The 22,127-nt window shown below is 40.2% G+C and overlaps 2 protein-coding genes and 1 long non-coding RNA gene across 4 annotated transcripts; 2 read left to right on the forward strand and 1 right to left on the reverse strand.

Moving 5' to 3' along the window:
* The first annotated feature begins 2,536 nt into the window (after positions 1-2,536).
* sult5a1 (sulfotransferase family 5A, member 1) lies at positions 2,537-9,675 on the forward strand. The gene is made up of 7 exons (XM_088412479.1): positions 2,537-2,726; positions 3,348-3,556; positions 3,635-3,761; positions 4,693-4,787; positions 5,011-5,191; positions 5,829-5,933; positions 8,611-9,675. Exons 1-7 carry the CDS (start codon positions 2,588-2,590, stop codon positions 8,691-8,693), a joined length of 939 nt encoding a protein of 312 aa, XP_088268605.1. The 5' UTR covers positions 2,537-2,587; the 3' UTR covers positions 8,694-9,675.
* On the reverse strand, positions 3,676-14,662 carry LOC148424302 (uncharacterized). The gene is made up of 4 exons (XR_015865303.1): positions 14,621-14,662; positions 14,249-14,367; positions 4,968-5,220; positions 3,676-3,748 (listed from the first exon to the last, which is right to left on the reverse strand). It is a non-coding gene; the product is annotated as an uncharacterized LOC148424302 (long non-coding RNA).
* LOC148424303 (adenosine receptor A3) lies at positions 11,870-21,025 on the forward strand. Of its 2 annotated transcripts, XM_088412478.1 has the most exons (5): positions 11,870-12,211; positions 13,207-13,272; positions 16,857-17,225; positions 18,024-18,049; positions 18,131-21,025. In XM_088412478.1, exons 3-5 carry the CDS (start codon positions 16,940-16,942, stop codon positions 18,902-18,904), a joined length of 1,086 nt encoding a protein of 361 aa, XP_088268604.1. In that variant the 5' UTR covers positions 11,870-12,211; positions 13,207-13,272; positions 16,857-16,939; the 3' UTR covers positions 18,905-21,025. The 2 variants fall into 2 exon arrangements, with proteins under 2 accessions (XP_088268604.1, XP_088268603.1); XM_088412477.1 differs by having other exon boundaries at positions 11,872-12,211; positions 18,024-21,025.
* Positions 21,026-22,127: the final 1,102 nt, after the last annotated feature.

Raw genomic sequence — 22,127 nt, forward strand, 5'->3', positions numbered from 1 at the left:
AAGATGTTCTGTATTTTTTTCATTTTTTTAAGTCAGTTTTCAAATGTTATGTTAAATTAAGCCTGGGTGATGTAGCTCAAAAATAAAGTCTCCATTTTCTTGGGTCATTCCTGAAAATGACAATTTGAAACCATTGTAATTGAATACACCTACAAACATGAGTTTAAATATGAATAATTTATTAACTTTGGTGGAATTTAAATCAGTTTTGACGTAAACTTATTTAAAGCTCGTGCAAAAAAAAAAAAAAAAAACTTTCATGGATTGTGCATAACTTGTTAAAATGCTAGCATTAAAGAGCCAGTTTTTCATTTCATTGCTTCCTGATGGCTGTTTCGGGAAGACAGCTAGCTTTAATCTGGTTGTCACAAAATCCTTTTATGAGCCTGATTAAACCTTTTTTCGGGCTGGATCTGGCCCGCGAGCCGCAGGTTTGACACCACTGCCATAGCACAATTTGCTCCGTATTAAAACATAGCAACAAAAACATGATTTTACCACTAGTTTTTCATTTTATCGCTCCTTGATGTGTTTTAACGGAAGAAAGCTAGCTTTGATCTCGTCATCACAAAATTATTCCGCGGGCCGGATTAAGGCTCTTTTCGGGCCGGATCTGGCCCGCGGGCCGTAGGTTTGACACCACTGCCATAGCACAATTTGCTCCGTATTAAAACATAGCAACAAAAACATGATTTTACCACTAGTTTTTCATTTTATCGCTCCTTGATGTGTTTTAACGGAAGAAAGCTAGCTTTGATCTCGTCATCACAAAATCATTCCGCGGGCCCGATTAAGGCTCTTTTGGGCCGGATCTGGCCCGCGGGCCGCAGGTTTGACACCACCGCCATAGCACAATTTGCTCCGTATTAAAACATAGCAACAAAAACATGATTTTACCACTAGTTTTTCATTTTATCGCTCCTTGATGTGTTTTAACGGAAGAAAGCTAGCTTTGATCTCGTCATCACAAAATCATTCCGCGGGCCCGATTAAGGCTCTTTTGGGCCGGATCTGGCCCGCGGGCCGCAGGTTTGACACCACCGCCATAGCACAATTTGCTCCGTATTAAAACTAGCATCAAAGAAAAGAACCTTATCAGCAATTGCTGATTTCATTGCTTCTTGATGGGCGTTATCGGAAGACAGCTAGCTTTAATCTCGACATGGCAAAATTGTTTTACGAGCCCGACGGTTGAGAGAAACAGACGACGCGTGCGTGAATGCTTGTTGGTTTGGGAAGATGGATGATGTATGGACAGGACTGTCCTCGTAGCCCAGCGAAATTTCATCGTCTCTCTTGTTTTGTTTCTTTTTTTTTTGGACAGCTCATTTTGTTCCTCATATCTCACATCGCAGACTCGCGTTATCGTTTCAAGACAGAATTTAATTTTTTGCACCAACAGTTTTAGCTTGGCGGCTTTTCCTTTCATCCAATTACTGATGGTTCGTTGATTTTTTTTTTTTTTTTTTTTCTTGGCTGAATCGGAGAGGCTGACATTCAAGTTTTTTTTTTTTTAATTCGTATTTCACATCCAAACTACTTCCAGAGACCTTGTGATGTTATAAAATGGGTATAAATGATAAAAAGAAATTATATTCAGTCGTCAACACAAATCTGTGATATTCTCTCTAGCTGTATTTAGAAAATGTCAAATGAACTTCAAAATAAAACCAGGATTGGGCATTTAATGGAAAAAAATTGATTCTTTTGACATTTTGAAAATCAGCAAGCACAGATAAGATGAAGGCGTTGCGCAATTTGCAGAATGCGAGATGGGCGGTTTACAAGATGTGTCAACAATAATTAGTAACAAACTAATTGTGATATTTAAAAAAACGTTCCGCACAAGCTATGAATGTAAAATGTCGTGTATTTTATTTGTGATGCATTTGTGAATCGTCCACTTGGACCGAGGCACCGATGAATCAATAACTAATGTCATATATTTTTTCTATATTTCATGATTATATACGTGATGCGTATTTACAAAAACAGGCTTATTTTGGAGATTCGTTTTTTTGGGGTTATTGATGAAAATATGATTTATTTTTTTTACAGCGATGATCTATAGACTGTGGAAAACTTCACATGTTTTGAGAAAAAGGCATTTTAAAATGATTATTATTTGTTTTCATACACTTTGATTACATTTTGAACCTGAAGGAGGTTGTTTTGGTCCAAATCCCAAAATGGACGCCTCTGTCAAAAATGACCGTTTTTGTCAATGACTCAAAACTAATCCCGCAACATAAGCCTGGTTTTGTGAAAACACATCATATATGAGTGATAGATCTTGTTATAAAATAGAGTGTATGTCAACCTTCATAACTTTATAAAAGACTGAAGATTTGAGCCATTTTTTTTTGATTTGCGTGAGTACATCAATTTTATAACCACCCTAAAAACTTTTATGTTCTATTACGGTTCCTTGTGTAGGATTTCACTTCCTCTAGGGTGTGAAACTTATTTGGCAGCCTCTCTCGCTCAGTCACACAGAGAGAGAGAGAGAAAGCATCCGGAAAAAGATAACAAGCGAGCTGGCTGAAACCGGGCAAACATTAGTGGAATTATTTTCCGGAGATCAGGCATGTCCAGGTTGCAAGTAACAGAAAGGTTTGGGGGAATAACTTTTCCTGGACACTTGCACACGCAGGAATCTTTGCGCTTTGCTGTCACGTTCCCCTTTCGAGACACGGACATCCTCGTCGTAACTTATCCAAAGTCGGGTAAGGATGACTATTTTTTTTTGTTAGTACACGATAGTACGCAAGGGTCAAAAATGTCTTGGAATAATTCATTGTACTGTAGATTTTGGACTGTAAAGACCAAAGAACTATAAGCAGCAACAAGAAAAATTTAACAACAAATACTTTTTTTGTCATGAATAGGCCGCACCGGACTACAAATCGCAGGTTGTAAAATCGTATTTCTATGCAGAAAGCTGCTACATGGAAGTTTATGTTTCTGTTGAATGTTAATTTTTTTTCAAACTGCCTGGTTACGGCAACATCATTCCAAATTTTGAAATAAGAGGAGCGCCGAGATATTTTCGATATGACGCCGACACACTCGATTCTGCACCAACATAACAGTAACACGCCCGATTCTGTTTACTAGTGTAGAGTGCGCCACGACGGCAAGTAAAATAGCAGTTCAAACTCAAAATCTATTCTTCGATAATGTCTTCTCCTGTCTCGCCTCGTTTACCGGAAGTTGGCCCCCTGGTGGCCGGGATAAATAACTGCTGATACGCCTCACTGGATTATAGATCGCAGGTTTCAAATCATGAGAAAAAAGTAACATTATATTGTGAAATTTATGTCAACTTTTTTTTTTTTTCGCGCCAGGCACCACATGGATGCAACAAATGGTAACGCTGATCATGAAGCGAGGGGACCCGCTGGAGTCCCAAACCGTCCCAAATTGGGCCCGGGCCCCTTGGCTTGAGCACCACTACAGCGCACCGCTCCTCAACGCTTTGAGCCAACCTCGAGTTATGACCTCTCACCTTCCTCACCGCACGCTCGCCCAAGCGCTCCGCGGCTCCAAAGCCAAGGTTTGTTTTTTGTCGTCGTCGTTTTTTCCCGCAGTAATTTGAACCTAAAGTCACACAATGAAGTTAAATGTCACTCAGGTGATTTATGTGAGCAGAAACCCAAAAGATGTGGCCGTGTCTTTTTACCACTTCCACAAAATGGCCAATTTCCTGCCTGATGTCGGGTCCTTTCAAGAGTTTTTGAACACGTTTCTGGAGGGCACAGGTACGAATAAACTCATTCAATGCCAAACGCTTAATTTTACGTTTTTAGTGCCTACTTTAAGTACTGAAGAAATCAAATACTTGAAGTAAGGTAGTGCTAAAGTCATTGATTACTAAAGTAATCAAGTGCCTAAATTGATTATACACTAAGTAATCAGTTATTGGCATACTCGAGTACTTAAATGTATTACTCTTGTCCTTAAGTACTCAAATTAATAGATTACTTTAGTTCTTAATTCATGTCGTGCCAGACATTTTAGTCACTTCTTTTGCAAAAACTCCTGAGGAAAAAAAATATTTATGAACAGGTGCCTAATGTAAATGATTAGCAATTTAGTACTCAATTCATCGCTTTAGTTCTTAATTCATTTAGTAGCAGCCATTTAAACCTCTTCTTTTGCCAAACACGGGAAAAAAAATATATAATTTTTTTAACTACTTGAAGAAATCAATTTCTTTAGTACTTACTTAGGTATTAAAAGTAATTCATTACTAAATCATATTAATATTAAAGTACTAAATAATTAACTACTAAAAGAATAAATTACTTTTGGCAAACAAGTATTCAAGTAAAAATACTTTTGTATCTTAGTGCTTCCATTAAGTACCAAAGCAATCAAATACTTTAAGTAAATTGCCTAATTGATTATAGTATTTAACTACTCAAATTAATTGATTACTTTTGTTCTTAATTCATTTAGTGCCAGCCACTTCTTTTGCAAGAACAAGTACGCAAAGTAACGGATTACTCAAGTAATTAAGTACTCTGAAAAATGAATGACTTTAATTCTTAATTCATTTAGTCGTAGCCGTTTAAGCATTTTCTTTTGCCAAACATTTGTGATAAAAAAATATATATCAATTTTAAAATGTACCAAAGTAATGGATTACATGTGCTAATAAATGAAGCTGTGTGTTGTGATCTTCTTCAGTGCATTTTGGCTCCTGGTTTGACCACGTGAAAGGATGGAGCCAGTCAGGACTTGGGAATGATATGCTTCATGTTACCTATGAAGATCTCTCAACGGTAATTGCAAAAGTCAAGCACGCATAAAATTGATCGGGATTGATCGCACTTGGGCAGAAGAACTATTTTTACAACAGGCTATCCATATTGCTTCCCCGCAAAAACTCAAACGTTAGAAATCAAAGACTTAATAGTCAAAAATCCTTCAAACTATGCACCAAAAATCCAGAAAACACTTACTTGTTACTCAATTACAGTTCCGCGTTCTTCTTCTTCCTTGTAGGACTTGGAAGGCTCAATCGCGAAGGTGAGCTCGTTCCTCCGGGTCCCCCTGGTGGAGGATGAGGTGAACAACTGCGTGAAGCATTGCAGCTTCAGCAGCATGAAAGACAACCAGATGATCAACTACACTCTGGTTCCGCCGGAGATCTTGGACCACAGCAAGGGCTCCTTCATGAGGAAAGGTGAGGCGTGTGGACGATTATCTTGTCATCTGTATGAAATAAAACATCCAAAATGATTCGTTCGCTTCACGTAACATTGGGGAAACACATTTTTTTATCCTTTTTTTTTTAAAATCCTTCTTAACCATGAAATTCTTAGTTAATTATTATTTGGCAAAAAAAATCAATAAGTTTATCAGTTTGAACATTAAATATGTTGTCTTTGTAGCATATTCAATCGCATAATGGTTGAGAAGGATTTTCAAATTGTTGTATTTTGTTTTTATTTACATTTTACACAATTTCCCAACTTCAACCGAATCCGGTTTGCATACAGCATTAGAAAGAAAATAAAGAGTAGAAATAGAACATATGGATCTTCAATTTCTGTGACGCAAGCCTGATTTTGTAAAAACGCATCACTTAAAGGTCACAGGATAGCAAGAAAGCACAACTTATTACGTAATGGAATACCTCAATTCACCTCAACATACTTTCATGACAGCAAAATGCCACAAAATGGCATCATTTTGTTACTAATGTTTTAAACAAATAACTTGGAACATTTTTGTACTAAATGTTAGCAAACAGTTACATACTGTAATACCGGAAGATACTTTATCGCCAATGCCCAATTAGCGTGATTCCTCTCTTCTAGGTCAAGTTGGTGATTGGAAAAACATCTTCACAGAGGAGCAGAATGAACACTTTGAGAAGGTTCTGGCACAAAAGATGGAGGATTGCTCTGTCTTTTGGAACAAAGGTAGCTTCAGATCAAACAGCACCGAGACATAAAAAGCTCAAAACCACAACTCCAGTGTGTCGGTGTGTGCATACTCCTCCACAAAAAAAAATCATATTTGCGGCCAGAAATTTTTCACAACAGGGGACTTTTCACTATAGCGAATCTATGTCTTGAATGTAGACATAAAAAAACGTGTTGTGCAATCTACAATCTGACTGAATTCAAAAACAACCATCCAACATTTAAAAGAAAGAAAGAAAGAAAGAATATTGGCAAATCTACAATAAGCATTTATTATCATACGAACTATTCTGGAAGTTCGCTACTACAAACGCCGTTATGATTCGGCTGAAAAGAACTACCATGACCTAAATACCATAAACAACTCCTGGCGAGCACCACGTTGGGGAGAAATGAGGAGTCTGTTTCAAAACTTTTTAAAAAAATCCTTTGAATTACTGAGACTCTCTACCTCTGTTTTAGAGTGGTGTTGTTTGTATGCTGTAGACTTCATATACTGCCACCTATAGTATGGGAGAATATTGTCTGAATGTGGGGGGAATTTACTCCGAATATAAAGTGTGTGCCGGCGCATCAAGTATAAACCAAGCTCAACTTTTGCTGCAGGCTTGTTTTCACTGTAGTGAAAAAAAGCATTTCGTATTATCCAACAAGGGGATGTATATCTATATATATATATATATATATATATACGGTATATGTGTGTGTGTTTCAACATTATTTGCATTACAGGCACAGTTAAAGTGTAATGCCTTTCAATCGTCTTGTTTTCAATCTGTAAATCGAGGCTTTGTGTACGCTGATTAGGTTTGTTTTTACGCTTCCTGCGCTTGGCTTGATGGGGGTCATAAAACAAAGGTTAATCACAAGTGGAGACTGATTAGCTGTGATTATGTTTGGCATTGGCTGATTGGGTCCCCTTGTGGGTGGGAGGGTAAGTTAAGGAGCACGAGTGAAGATGAACTTGTTGGCACGTTGAATGGTAAATGTAACTTTTGATCATGGTTGAGTGACATGCATTCTGTGTAAGAAGTCTTTCTTACTCCAGAAGCAAATCAACTTTAGCTTACCGCATCAGTCCGAAGCACCCAGCTGCAAAAGCAGACCAAACTGAACCCGTTTTTTTGTTGCCGTATGTCAATCTTTTGATCTGCCACAATTATACAATGTGTCTTAGTTAAAAATTAAATCTGTTGAGTGTTTATTTCAGAGTGAGATCAATTCCATTCACATTTTAAACGATTGTCTGTTCTAAATTTCTTGACTGCTCTTCAGACTTTTTGCTAATCATCTGATTGACAGAAAGAGAAAGAATATAGTTTCATTTCCGTATGTGGCATTCACAGAAAAAAAAAAAATCGGTCTAACATATTGTTGGAAGTCAATTTACTTTTCATTCACACTTGTTATGTTCATGTCACGGCACACCACGGGGACACTCACTAACCTTAGCGCAAATGAATAGCGTCAAGCTGGGGCACATGGCAGCTATACATTAGGGTTCATAAAAAAGAATAGAATGTATAGCGGGTAACAAAAGAAATTGGCAGGGCAAAAAAAAAAAGCCTACTTTTTCTTCATGTGGCTGATGCATGGTGTATGCTTAAGCCTGTTGTTTTTTTTTGGCTTGTGCTTTCAGTAACAAACCACTTGGACCCGTGCTCCTCAAACGGGGGCACATGTAGTACATAAAGTTACATCAGAGAGTACATGTGATTTTCAACGTTTCCGCTATCAGCAAATCTCATTGAATGCGGTTTAATGCCGTGACCAGAGCAGTTAAGTTTTCCTTTCAAATTAAGAGCAAATGAAATGAAACATGACAAACGGTATTTTTTTCCCTTTCAAATTACGAGCACATTCATTGGAACATGAAGCAGCTTATTTCAGAATTGTGTTCGAATTAAATTGGCATTGACTTATGTCTTTTATTATGAAGTGAGGCCGTCTCCTCGTTTTGTGAATGAGTCGTTTTCCAAATGTGACTGTAGCAGATGGCAATGTAGGCCTTGTAAGGGTACACAAAGGCACAAGGTTTTAACGAGGTTTCCGCAACTATCAGCAAATCTTATTTAATGCGGTTTAATGCCGTGATGTGAACGGTTCATTTTTCCTTTCAAATGAAGGGCAAATTAATTGGAACATGAAGTAGAGGATGTTTTACCCCTTTCAAATTAAGAGCAAATGAATTGCAACATGAAGCTTGAGTTCCGAATTGTGTTGAAATTAAGTTGTCAATGGCTTACGCCATAAATTTTGAAGTCATTAAATATTTCATCCTTTGACTCTAGTAGTTGAGTTTTCATGAAATAAAAAAGGCCGTCTTCTTGTTTTGTGAATGAGAGGTGTAGTCCAAATGTGAATACTTGTAGTTATTTCAACTACCATCAGAAAATCTCATTTCTTTCGGTTTAATGCCAACACCGGAGAGGTGACAGTTTTCATTTCAAATTAAAAGCAAATCAATTGGAATATGAAGCATGATCACTAAATTGCTTGAAAACGAAATCGGCAACGACACCGACAAACATTTCATCCTTTAAAAAGACTCCGGCGGTTGAGTTTGAATGAACTAAAAAAAAAAACAGGCCGTCTCCTTGTTTTGTGAATGAGAAGCGTCTTCCAAATGTGACTTTTGTGTTATTTACATGGGGCTACATAATTCTGCTTTCAGGAGCAGAAGCGAGCTGTCAGCGCGGAGCGCTGGGGCGGAGTGACGGAGCCGCCAAAGTCCACTCGGAGACTGCTCCAAAGTAATGGCTTTGACAGGGATATTCATATTTTAGATGCCGAGGAGATGAACCTGCTGCGCCCCGCTGTAGAGCTGCTAAAAGAGGACTTCTTTAAAAGCCAGCTGCTCCTTTTTTTTATTTTATTTTTGTTCTAGCAACAGATTACCAAAATAGACCCAAATATTCCGGTTGACCTTTAAGCAGACGGAGCGCATCTATCGCCACGTTGGTTCTTTCCAACTTTCTTTTTTTTCCGCTGAATTGTAGCTGTTTTCTCGAGCTACGTTTAATTATGCGCGCTATATTCGGCGAAGACTCGAGAAATTAGTCGAAGTGGGAACGATTGTTTATTTTTATTTGGCAAGCGGTCCAAGGTCTTCTTCGCCGCCTGGTGGTCGGATACGGTTTCTAAGCAAGAAGGCGGGTTTCTTTTCAAATTAAGAGAAAATTGATCGGAACATGCGCAGCCTTTTTTTAAATTGCGTGACTGCTTTGCAAAATGTGGTATGCCTTTATTTTGTTGAGTTGTATACGGATGACAGACAGAAATGACAAACAGATGTTGCCTGTGATATTAGGGCTTGGGAAAAAAGTCGACCGAGTCGGGTAAGTCCACTTTAAAAATACGATGACTAATTGCTAGCCAGTTAGCATAGATACATTTTGCTGCTATCAAGAAATTCATATAATAGAAGATAATAAATAGTAATTGCTAGTGTGCTAATTGAAATTGAAAACCGGTTAGCGTAGGAAAATCAATTTCATACTTTTAGATGATAATAAATAAATAGTAATTGCTAGTATGCTAACGCTAATTGCAATTGCTAAGTGGTTAGCATAGGAAAATCTCGTATTCAAAATTGTCATATTTTTAGAAGATAATAATTAATAAACAGTAATTGCTAGTATGCTAAAGCTAATTGCAGGTGTCTACTGGTTAGCAAAGGCCATTTTTTGGGTGTCAAAACTTTCATATTTCCAGAAGATAATAAATACCAAGGAGCTCATTTCTCAACCTTCCTCAGTTCTGTTAAAAAAATATCATCCAGCAGTTTTCCCGACAAGTTGTTAGTGCGGCGCCCGAGCCGTTCGGCCATTAATATGGACCCGAGTCTGCCCCCCGATCTCTCGGGGCCCCCTTAAAGCATATCTGCCCGTGGTGACGGCGCGCATTGTAAACAAGGCAATTATCCCACAAGGTCCGCTGCAACACTTTCAAGGGCGAAAAGAAATGAGACCGCCGCTTCTCCGGACTGAACCGGGCCCGTCCTGTAGGCGGCATGATCCTCTCCATTTTTAACAATATTCCTGTCCGCCAAAAAGGATGGACTCGAACGTTGGTTCAGTCTGCTTGCTTCTTTTATTGAAAATAATGCCGTAACAACAACAAACGGCTAGCAGGCACTTGCCGCTCTCTATATATAAGAAATATAGAGGGCGGTAGGTGCCTGTAGCACCTAACAGCCGCTAGTGTTAGCTGAGATTGTTACGGCATTATTTTCAATAAAAGAAGCGAGCAGACTGAACCAACGTTCGAGCCCATCCTCCTTCGCGCACAGGAGTATTGTTAAAAATGAAGAGGATCATCTAAAGCGGGGGGTAAGAATTTAACTGTGTGTGTGTATATATATATATATATATATATATATATATATATATATATATATATATATATATATATATATATATATATATGATATATATGATATCATGGAACACCGCTTTAATATTTTTTTCAGATGAGCACAGTTTTTGCTCCATTCACAGATGAGTTTAAATGTTTATCTTCTATGTCTTGTTTTTTTTTTTCTCTCTCTCTCGCTCTAAACGATTTGACATTTTCCCCCCCAAAGGTTGACATTTCTGGCTGGCGGCGAAACCTTTCAAAGACAGAGGTGTAATATTTTACACTAAAGTAGTAGACATGAAGTATTTTGGTACTTGATTACTGTAGCTACTAAAGTAGCGAAAGTAATTTGGTACTAAATTACTAAGCTAAATTAGTGCTAAGGTACTCAATGACTTTAGGTACTGAAGTACAACATAAATTTAGGTACTAAACTGCAAAGGTAAATGATTACGTACTGAAGTAAAGTAGAAAATAATTACGGAAGGTTACTTAAGTAATCAATTACTTTAGTACTTAAACACCAAAAGTGATGATCGGTGATTAAGTTCTAGGGTAATGAATTATTTTACATAGTTCAGTACTAACGTGGTAAGTGTAATGTAAAGTACTTTATTTAATTAGGTACTTAAGTACTCAATTGCATAACTTTTGTGACTAATGTAATTTAGTAGTGTTACCTAGGGCAAGTCATTACTTTTGATGGTTTAACACTAAAGTGATTGTAGTTTAGTGCCTACATTTATTTTGTACTTTACTACCTAAAGTCATTGAATACTTTACCTCTTTAGTACCGAATGTAATTTATTACTTAAGTACTAAGGTAATAGGGAAAAGGTAACTAAAGTAATTTAATAACCGAGAGTAATCAATGATTTTATTATTGTATTACATAATCAATTACTTGTGTCCCCAAATTACTGCAAATACTTCAGTACTTTTAATAGTCAAGTAGTTTAGCACTAAAGTACCTAATTCATTACTTAGGAACTAAGGTAATAGGGAAAAGGTAACTAAAGTAATTTAATAACCTACAGTAATCAATGACTTTATTATTGTATTACATAATCAATTACTTGTGTCCCCAAATTACTGCAAATACTTCAGTACTTTTAATAATCGAGTAGTTTAGCACTAAAGTACCTCATTTAATTTATTACTTAAGTACTAAGGTAATAGGGAAAAGGTAACTAAAGTAATTTAATAAACTACAGTAATCAATGACTTTATTATTGTATTACATAATCAGTTACTTGTGTCCCCAAATTACTGCAAATACTTCAGTACTTTTAATAGTCAAGTAGTTAAGCACTAAAGTACCTAATTTAAGTACTAAGGTAATAGGCAAAAAGTAACTAAAGTAATTTAATAACCTACAGTAATCAATGACTTTATTATTGTATTACATAATCAGTTACTTGTGTCCCCAAATTACTGCAAATACTTCAGTACTTTTAATAATCGAGTAGTTTAGCACTAAAGCACCTAATGAAATTGATAACAGAGGTACCGAGGTAAAAAAAAAACCCACTGGCCTATATTCTACAGCCAACATCAAACACTTTTCTACACACATGACCTTTAAGGATTGCGTAGATTTTTGAATACGAGCTTGGCACAAAGCTGGAAGCTGAACTAAGCGATCCTGAGAAAAATGAGGGGGAGGAGAAGAAGGGTGTGGGCGAAAAGGCTGCGGAGGAGGCGATTGCGCAAGCGGAGGAGGGAGGAGCAAGAGGAGGAGGAGGAGGAGTGAGCATCGGCGGAGCGCATCCAGCGCACCGTCGCTCCGGCGAGGATGGAGTGAGCCATGGATCGCTTCTCCGGCGCCACCGCCAGTTTCCGAAAAGATTCACGTCTAAAATTTTCTCTTGGATTTTTTTCCTTTCGCTCAACTGCTTCATGTCACTCAAGCGCAGGTAAGAAAGGCTTCTATATATTTTCTTGCGAACAAGACGAAGGTTTTAACGCAAAATAAGGTGCGCAATTTGAAACTTTTCCGCACCTCGTCAATTTCGACCCGATTCGGGACGTCGATCGAGCGAGCGGAAGGCATTCAATGGAATGCCGAGGGGCTAGAACACGGGTATCAAACTGGGGGCCCGGGGGCCAGATCCGGCCCCACGCCTCATTTTACGCGGCCTGCCAAATGTTGATTTGACTTGGAGTTTTTAAATAAATAATAATCTTATTTGTAGTCAACACTGTGAGTGGAGGGGGCGCGAAATGAGACGTTTTTCCATGATAACGTTTGTCATAAAGCGTATTCAACAGGACGTCAACCCAAAAGTTTTGTTTTTCTTTTTTTCACAAAACACTTGCCGTGTTATTTTACTCCTCTGGATGGCGCTCTGGGTAGAAAATGAAGGCTAGAGAAATTTTCCAATGCATCTTCAAATGAAGAACGCCATCCAAAGGAGTAAAAAAAAAAAAGATATATCCTAAGTGAGGCTTCATGAGGCTTCATTTGCCGACCCCGGAGATAGTAAATACTTTTGTAAATCTTTTTTAAAAAGATCATCGCTTGCAACAGGGTTGAGGAGACCTTTCAAGGTCTGACGTCAAGTCATAATAGGCACATGCAAGCGTTGGGGTTTTTCTATCACGGTGGGGACGTCTCATTGGCATAATGCATTTCCTAGTCCCCAACTACAACCTTACCCATTACCCTAACCTCCGCCGAAACCCGAATCCAAGCCGTACTCTAAAAGCAAGTCCTGACCCTCCAAAAAAGGTTTGAACTCGTGGGGTCCACCAAAACGCTCCTCACGAGTCTGAGACTTCCCTACAAAGACAAAAACGCGCTGAAATGTGTGAGCGGAATTTAAACGGGTCCAAAACACGAGGGGATATGTCAATTTGCACACAGTTCCAACAAACACTTGTGTGTATGTGTGTATATGTGTGATGTCAGCTGCTGGCCTGGTTGCACTGGAGGTCTGGCCCGAGGGTGGACTTTAGCCTGTCATCTTCACTAAAGGTAAGAAGCCCCTTAATGAGTCCCCCCCCCCCACCCCCCCTCCTTTGAGCTTGAGGCTTTTTTTTCTTCCCATTATATTGTGTACTCTGTGTACTGTAATTAACAGTTTTTTTGCGTATTCATAATCTGGTGGGATATGAACGCCACTGGTTCTCAGCGTTGATTTTGTTGATGTACTTACTCGCTGTGACAGTTTTTTTTTTTTTTAGATGGTGTAACATCATCTGTAATATTTCTGGTTCCTCTACTGTCAATTGCAGCACTAATGACAATGCGCATCCTTATAAAACAGAGCAAAATAAGGACATTTACAAGAGTCACTGCAATGTCATTTAGAAATCAATTGGTTCAAATCCTCAATCAATTTGCTCTCGATTTGAAAAGGAAAAACCGTGTTCCAGCCACTCGCATCGTTAATGACAATGCGCATCCTTAGAAACGTACCAAAATCTCCAACACGGTTGAGACACAGGTTGCTCCATGTGCCAATTAATTTGCTCCTAATTTGAAAAGAAAAATGCCGTTCCTGTCAATTGTAATAAATTATGACTTTTTTTATTCGTATGAAACCACCAAAATAGAGGCACTGCAAAAGAGTGCCTAAAACACATTTAACAAAGTTGCTTCAAATTTCAACCAGTTTGCTCCAAATTTGAAAATGTGCATCCGTTAAAAAAATAGACAAAATAACACTTTGCTAAGAGTCACTATTAAGCAAATTAGTACAATATGTTGCTTCATGATAGGTGTCAAATTTAGCCCACGTCTGGCTCATTTACTGCCATTCAAAATCAGAACCGTTGTCAATTTTGGACATATTGAAAACCCCAAATGTTATCATGCATTTCCCCCGATTTTTGCATTAATCTTTTCAACGGCGACTCGCGAATGGGGCTTAACGGAAGATTTTGTGCTGACACCCCAAAACCACCGGGTGGCGCTAATTAACTTCCTATGACTTGGATGATTGGCTTACCCCTTTAAAGCTGTTCTCAGTACTGGTTATCCGCACCAAGACTCCAGTGAAAGAGTACGCAAGTCATCACGTTGAACTACACATTAATTTTGGCTCATTTATGGTGTATCATGTAGTATCTGTTGAATAATAAATCGACAACAATCTTAAAGTCAGTAACATATAAACACTTGCCGAACTTTAATCTATGAATTTACTGTATTTTTAGCCGACATTAGCGGGTTAGCAACAACTAACAACAACTACTAACGATAAAGTGCAACCTCTACAGAAACGAATACATAAACAGAATAAACACTCATCGCTTACTAAACATAGGCAGTAGCGTGCGTTATCAACATAAATGATAATAAACTATAAATATGAGCTTACGTTGTGATTCACTACGTCACCGTAACCAGCCGAATGACGAACAGAGAACGTAAAACAGGAAACGGAAATGCAACGCGACCCGACAAATTAAAAGCATGCATTTCAAAATAAGATAAAAAAACATGTCACAAATTAATGCTTGAAGAATTCTTAACAGTTATTAACTAATATTACTTCGTTATTTGATTAATACAGTATTCTGTATAATGTACTTTTTTTTGCTTTTTTTCAATTTTTGCACATTTTTAATTGATTAGTTTGAAATATTTTTTATTTTTCCTGGAACAAAACGCAAAGTACTGAGACCGCGATATCTGAGACCGCGAAGTAGGAGGGATCACTATATTTAAACATGACAATGTTATGACCCTTTCAAAGTATATTGCAGCCTGGCTAGCGAACAATCGCAGGGGGTTAATATGTTGAGGTAAAAACAAAAGAAAACAAGAAAACGCGGAACACCGGAGTATGACCTGACCTCATTTGCGCATTGTTTAAGACACACATTGGCTGGGAAATGGAGGTGAGCTAGGTCAGTCATGCATTCACGTCGGAAAATGCTGCACGCCGCGTGAAAGCCTCATCAATCCTTTTGACCGGCGGTCAACGGCGGTCGGAAAACGGCGGTCGGCGTCCAAAGTGGAAAAAAAGGCCCGGACGGACACCTTTGTGTAACGTCCGCGTCCATCCTTCGACGTTTCTCGGGCGGCGACCCGTGAACCGATCTCGCCCTTTTTTGTTCGGTTGCATCGTAACCCTAACCCGCTCGCCCAAGCGTCAAATTCCCTAAACGATTCGAGGACCTCCGCGCATTGTTGTCAGCTCGCCACGCGAGCGCGGGTGGATAATACGAATCTTTTCTAACCCGCCTGAAAATATTCAATGGGACGCGCCCCCCATTATGTTAGGTACACGCGGCAACAACACCGTGTTTTCATTCGTCCTGCATTATACTAAGTGGTGTCATTTTCTCCAAACTCGACAAGGTCACCAGAAGAAACGCGGAGGAAAATATAGCAACCGCGCCACAGCTACTTTGCCGTAATTCCAGCGTTGCCAGTCAAGATTGATTCGTATTTTTAGGGGGCTAAGGTCAGACGCCTGAAAAATTTTGCGGATCGGTCACGGCTGAAATCCGTTCGGCGCCAATGACGGCTATAGACGTCGAAAGATCCGTTATTGCCGGGCTGCCCGAGGGAAATATTCGACTCGAATCTCTATGTCACTGGCGTATATCAAAAACAAAAATGTGTTCTTTGCAGGAAATAATTGACTTAATCCTTTCGCGGAAAAGCATGCGACTCATTCGCTGCCAATGACGACTATTGACGCCAAAGATCCGTTATTGCCGGGCTGCCTGTGAATGAGTGAATTATTCTTCCCAGCATCTCTTTGTCACTGGCATATATCAAAAACAAAAATGTGTTATTTGCGGGAAATCATCAAATTAATCCTTTCGCGAAAGAACACGCAACTCATTTACTGCCAATGACGACTTTAGACGTCAAAGGGCATTTTTTTACTGGGCTGCCGGTGAATGAGTTAATTATGCTACTTGTAACTACATATCGAAAAACAAAAATGTGTTATTTGCAGTAAATAATCGACTTCATCCTTTTACAAAAGAGCATGCAACTCTTTCACTGCCAATGACGACGGTAGACGTCAAGGGTCCATTTTTACTGGGCTGCCGGTGAATGAGTTAATATCCTACGTGAATACCACCGGCAAATATCGAAGAGTAAAAATTCATTAACGGGTGGAAAGAAATCATTTCGCAGAAGAACTCATTCAGTGCCAATGACGGAAATATACGTCAATGATTCATTGTTACTGGGCTGGCAGCGAATAAGTTCATGGTTGTACACGTATATCGCTAGCATATATATATTACAATAAAAATGCATTTCTTGCAGTAATAATCGACTTAAACATTTCGTGGATGAACATGCGGCTCATTCACCATCAATGTCGGCTATAGACGTCAAAGATCCGCTTTTAATGTTAGTTAAATGTGAAGTCCAGCCCGTTTTTAATCAAAAATGATGAGCTCATTAGTACGCTCAGCAGAAGGCGGATAACGATTCTGATCGTGAAGGTTTTCTTTTGACTCAGGTTGCGTTCTTCGTCTCCGGTCTTTCTTATTGACGACACGAAAGCATAAACGGTTCCCGGGACGTTCCTTCACCGTAATCTGGTTTTCACAACGAGTGACGGATTCCCGGTTCCCCGACAGATTATTAGCCGGAGTCAGGACATGGTCTCTTGACCGGCTCCTCCGGACGAGCAACACGAGCGAAGACCGGACCCTCCCGGGCCATGACCGCTCTGCCGAACGACAGCCACGCGGCGCTCGGGAATCCGGCCGTCGCGCTGGCTACCGAGGACCCGGCCTTTAACCTGACGCCGGCTTCTCGGGCCGAAACGGTACCGGACCAGCCGCTGGCTCCTCTCTGCACCGTCTGCTGCTGCGGCTTGCTCAATCGGGCCTTTGCGGTCGCGTTCATGGTCGGCCTGACTTTGGCGATCGTGGCCGGGAATGTCATTACCCTCATCGTCTTTGTGCAGACCAGACAGTCCAGGACGCCGCAAGGCTACCTGAAAGGTAACTGCTTCACCAGTACGTTTTAGCAGCTCGGAAAGTTCTATGAACTGCCGATTCTTTTGTCTTTGATGCTTGCGATATCATACGACCGAAATATTCCCGGATTATTTAATGGATGCCAGAAGCAGCATTGGTTCTCAAATGGGGGTACCAGTACCCTTTTGCTACGGGGGGCAAGCAAGATTTTAAATGTTTCTGCAGGTATCTGTAGATCTAATGTAATGCTTTTTAATGCCAACAGGAACAGTATATCCTCAAATTGAGAGCGCATTAATTGGACAAAATAAACGAGATTCGCTCGTTGATCATGTCTATGTAAATAAAACGTTACAACATAAATATACAAAATAAATATTTAGCAAAGGAGTCACTATACCACAAATTAAGTTGCTTCATGTTCCAATTAATTTGCTCTCAATTTGAAAAGAACACTGCACTGTTCTACACTCTTGTGCAGTATTTTGATCATTTTTGGATGATTTTCTTCCCCATGATTCTCACAGTATTTTATCCAAAGACTCCTTGTGTTGAACTTTCACAAGTTGTCATCATTTGGGTGAAATTTCAGCTCCCCGGTGTTTACTTCCCATGCTTTCCCTTTGATAGGAAATGCCTTTGATGTCAAGATCAGAGGATTGGACAAAATACTGCACAAGGATTAAGGCAGTCATTCTAAAATAGCGGGGCGTATCCTCGGGGGGGGGGGGGGTACACTAGTTGACATTTGTTCTAGTCACTTTGCAGTTTTTTTTTTGTTGTTGTTTTTTTTTGTCCCTAATATGTATTTCTCGCCGACAGTGTCTCTGGCTATCGCCGACATGATGGTAGGCGTCCTCGTGGTCCCTTTCTCCGTTTACACCGAAGTCTCTCTAATGGTGACCTACGCACCCCCCGTTTGGTACCAGGGCGGTCCGGCATCTCTGCCCTCCGCCCCGAGGGAAGCGAGGAACCCCTGGCAGCCCTGCATGCTGATTGGCCCCGTGTTCGCCGGGTGCACCTTCGTCTCCATCAGCACCATCTTCCTCATGACGGTGGAGCGAAGCGTGGCCATCTTGTGGCCGTTGCAAAAGGACGCCTTGGTGACACGGAGGAGAACCCTTCTCCTCATTCTGCTCTCATGGGCCGCCAGCTTCCTCCTGGCGCTCGCGCCGCTCTTGTTCAGCCGCAACTTCACTTTAGAGTACAATGAGTGTAGCCGGATGTGCAACTACTCCCCCGTGTTGCTGGGCAACCGGCTGCCCCGCGATGCTAACATCCTGCTGTTATTCCCAGTATTTGACTTTACTCTTCTGGGTGGAACCCTGGCCGTGAACATCGTGTCTTTCACAAGCATCAGGCAGTACTCCAGGAGACGCAAATTGCTCTCCGAGGGGAGTTTGACCGACGGGGGAGGGGGGTCGTGCCCCTACAGACCCTCCTTTTCGGATATTAAGGCCGCCAAGACGATCAGCATACTGACCTTCGCTTTCACGGCGTCCTTCTCGCCCATCGCCGTGTTTGTGCTGGGGAACGTGGTGGGATACGCCTGGTGCAACTTCTCCTTTGTCGCCTTCTGGATTCTTACGGCAAACAGCTGCTGTAATGTCATCATTTACAGCGTTAGGGACCATCGTTTTCGGAAGGGGGTGACCCTGCTTTTCCGGCGGGATCGCTGTCCGCCCCAGGAGGAGAAAACCTGAGGGGCATGTCCGGGACTGGAGATTCTTGGACTCGCCGTTGACGATTGAAGTAATGCGTCGCGGCCACAGGATTGGAGTTTTCGCTACTCCCGTTCGGTAGTGCTGTAGTCAAGACCAAGACGTAATCGAGACTGGAAAGTATCGAGACTGAAGCGGAACCAAGGCGTTCGCCGCTCTTTTGGACGCTGGGAGCGAGACAAGACCGAGATCGTTGGCCCTTGCGACTGAGAGGAGACCAAGACTTTTAGAGGTCGAGACCGAGCCAGGACCGAGACTTTTTACAGATTGAGACTGAGAAAAGACCAGTACAGACTGAGACAAAACCAAGACTTTTGGCGCTCGAGACAGAGACAAGACCAAGACTTTTGGAACTCTAGACTGGTACAAAACCAAGGCTATTCGAGATTGAGAGAAAACCAAGACTTTTAGAGGTTGGGAGCGAGACAAGACCGAGATCTTTGGCGCTCGAGACTGAGAAGAGACCAAGGTAGAGGTCGAGATGAGCCAGGACCAAGACTTTTAGAGAATGAGACAGAGAAAAGACCAGAACTTTTGCAACTCTAGACCAAGCCTTATGCATGCCAAGACTGAGATCAAAGACTAAGACTTTTGAACCTCTAGATTGGTACAAAACAAAGACTTTTTTTTTAGCTTGAGACAAAGACAAGACGAAGACTTTTGGAGCTCTAGACCTGTACAAACCCAAGACTATTTGAGCTTGAGACTGAGACAAAACCAAGACTTTTACAGCTTGAGACAGAGACCAGACTTTTGGAGCTCTAGACTGGCACAGGACCAAGCTTGAAACTGAGACATAACCAAGACTTGTGCAGCTTAAGACTGAGAAAAGACCAAGACGTTTGGAGCTCAAGACTGAGACAAAACCCAGACTGGGGAGCTCAAGTGACAGGGACAAGTCATGAACTTTTAGAGGTCGACCAAGAAAGCATGACCTTTGGAGACCGAGACTTTTGGATTTCCACACCTAGACAAGACCGAGACCTTTAGAGCTTGAGACAGGGACGAGACCAAGACTTTTGGATGTTTACCGAGATAAGACCAAGACTTTAAGATCTCCAGACCAAGACAAAACCAGAACCTTTGGAGGTTGAGACAGAGATAAGACTTTTATAGATCAAGCCTCATGAACCGGTCTGAATAAAAAAAATCCTAAGACTGTGTAAAAAAAAAAATAAAAAAAACACCATTGCTTCTGAGATGACCGTGCAAAACCGTCGTTTGTTTTAGCTTTGTAGAGTCTTCACGGGGAAGTTTTAGATGTTGTGATCCAGTCTTAGGCTGGTTGTTTCTCTGTTTGCAGTTTCGACTGGACCGTTCCAGCTCTCCAACTTTTGACTACCATTTTATTGACTTTATTAAGGACAGACACATGTTCTGTTGATTTCAATAAAAAAAGAAGCATCTTCAGCAAGTAATTTTCTTCTGGCACAATTGCTTGATCTAGTTTCAATGTTTCCTTTTTTTTTATTACATCGGACCCGCGTACCTGCTCATACAGAATATGTCTAATAATTAATGTTTTTCTATGGCATTTTAAAATAGAGGACAACTTATATTGTAAATAGAATGTTTTTCTTCTCGACGTTTTCATATTTTCTCGCAAAGCTCTGGATGTTCTCCGCAATGGTTTCGAACGACCTAACATTCGACATATTTTACACGAGGCTATTTCTGGATTTCTAATGGCCCTCATTTGCCGTTAAGGCAACGAGAATAACCCGTTGAAAAAAAATGAAGCAGAAGCAGAAAGTGTCCCGACTGCTCTCAGCGTAAGAGCTGATTACCTCAATGAAACGTGACTAACTTGAAAAAGCAGTGCTGGGAAAACGAAGCCTCGCCAGACACTTTTTTTTTTTTTTTGCTCTTCTAGATGGCACTAGATCGGAAATGTAATACATTTACATGACACCAGCTCAGAGGATTCAAATAATGACAAGTGCTTCATGAGGCTTCATTTTCCAATCGCTAATGAAAATCTTGCGCAATAACCCATCCTTTGCATGTTGCATCATCAACGCATGAATGCTAACTTTCAAATATGAAGCGTCCCTATAATTGTTGTGATGTCAAAAGTTGTGATGAAAAATAAATAAATAAATAAATGGCTTTTGGGTCATTTCCTTCACCATCTTGATGCGGGTTTACCCGTGGCTAAGCAGCTGAAGCTAATTTCATTTTTCAAGTATATAATGATTTATATGAGTATTTAAGTTGTGCATACCAACACACATATATTGAACCTTCTCCATTTACGAAGCCCGCTGTTAAAAATATCGTATTGAACGTGCAGCGGATGAGAGCGGGAGTTTTATTGATAATGGCTAGTCGAGAGGAATGGCGCAGATCTATTGATTTTTGTTGAATAATTCAGCAGAGTAACGTACGGGAATTTTATGTACGATATAGCAAAACTTGACTTCAAATATATATAGATCAACACCATTATCATTATTGATCAGCAAATGCGGGCAAAGGCGGCTTTCAAGCTGCTGTCTTCCACAGCATGTGACAGGAAATGTGACGTGAAGAAAGTGTGAAGAGTCACCTGACTTTGACCTGCTCTTGACACTAAAATGTGATGTACAATGAGAAAAGAGTGTCAAAGGAGTGTTCTGCGAGGATGTGAAGAACCTTGACCTTTCATGCGATACACATTTCCATTTTATGCTTCTTTTTTTTTTTTTTCCGGAGCTACAGTTCTGAATATCAGCAATGGGAAAACAAGGACTCGTGAAGAAACCTCGGTTATTTTACTCCTCGCTTGCGTTAAAGATAAACATAATGAAAATGTTCAATGTGCCTCGAGAATTACCATAAACATCTTATAGAAAGACCAATATATAGAAAGACAAAGTTAAAATAAATGCAATTTAATGCTGTGACAAGTAATGAAAAACTAAAGCCTCACGAAGCGCTTGTAATATTATTTTACTCCTCTTGATGGTGCTCTTGCGTTAAAGATAAAGTCTACAGCAATGGAAAAATATTCACTTTTCACTGCATCTTTGAAGAGCGCCACCTACCGGAGCAAAAACACATTTTTTACCCCCTTCATTATTAATTTCCCACCTCCAATATTTAGCGATGATTAAATGAAGCCTCATGAAGCACTTGCGAAACTGTTGTACTCCTCTAGATGGCGCAAAGGCGAGTGCCATGGAAATGTAATACATTTTCAATGCATCTTTGAAGAGTGCAATTA

Source organism: Hippichthys cyanospilos, chromosome 4 (genome assembly GCF_059441005.1).
Source record: "Hippichthys cyanospilos isolate Australia breed blue-spotted pipefish chromosome 4, RoL_Hcya_1.0, whole genome shotgun sequence".
Classification (NCBI taxonomy): domain Eukaryota; kingdom Metazoa; phylum Chordata; class Actinopteri; order Syngnathiformes; family Syngnathidae; genus Hippichthys; species Hippichthys cyanospilos.

Excerpts from the sequence above, each read along its gene's own strand:
- LOC148424303 (XM_088412477.1), top strand. The coding sequence starts at position 16,940 with ATGACCGCTCTGCCGAACGACAGCCACGCGGCGCTCGGGAATCCGGCC. Across the intron at positions 17,226-18,023 it reads GCCGCAAGGCTACCTGAAAG|TGTCTCTGGCTATCGCCGAC; the intron begins GTAACTGCTTCA and ends TCTCGCCGACAG.
- sult5a1 (XM_088412479.1), top strand. The coding sequence starts at position 2,588 with ATGTCCAGGTTGCAAGTAACAGAAAGGTTTGGGGGAATAACTTTTCCT. Across the intron at positions 2,727-3,347 it reads CGTAACTTATCCAAAGTCGG|GCACCACATGGATGCAACAA; the intron begins GTAAGGATGACT and ends TTTTCGCGCCAG. Across the intron at positions 3,762-4,692 it reads CACGTTTCTGGAGGGCACAG|TGCATTTTGGCTCCTGGTTT; the intron begins GTACGAATAAAC and ends GATCTTCTTCAG.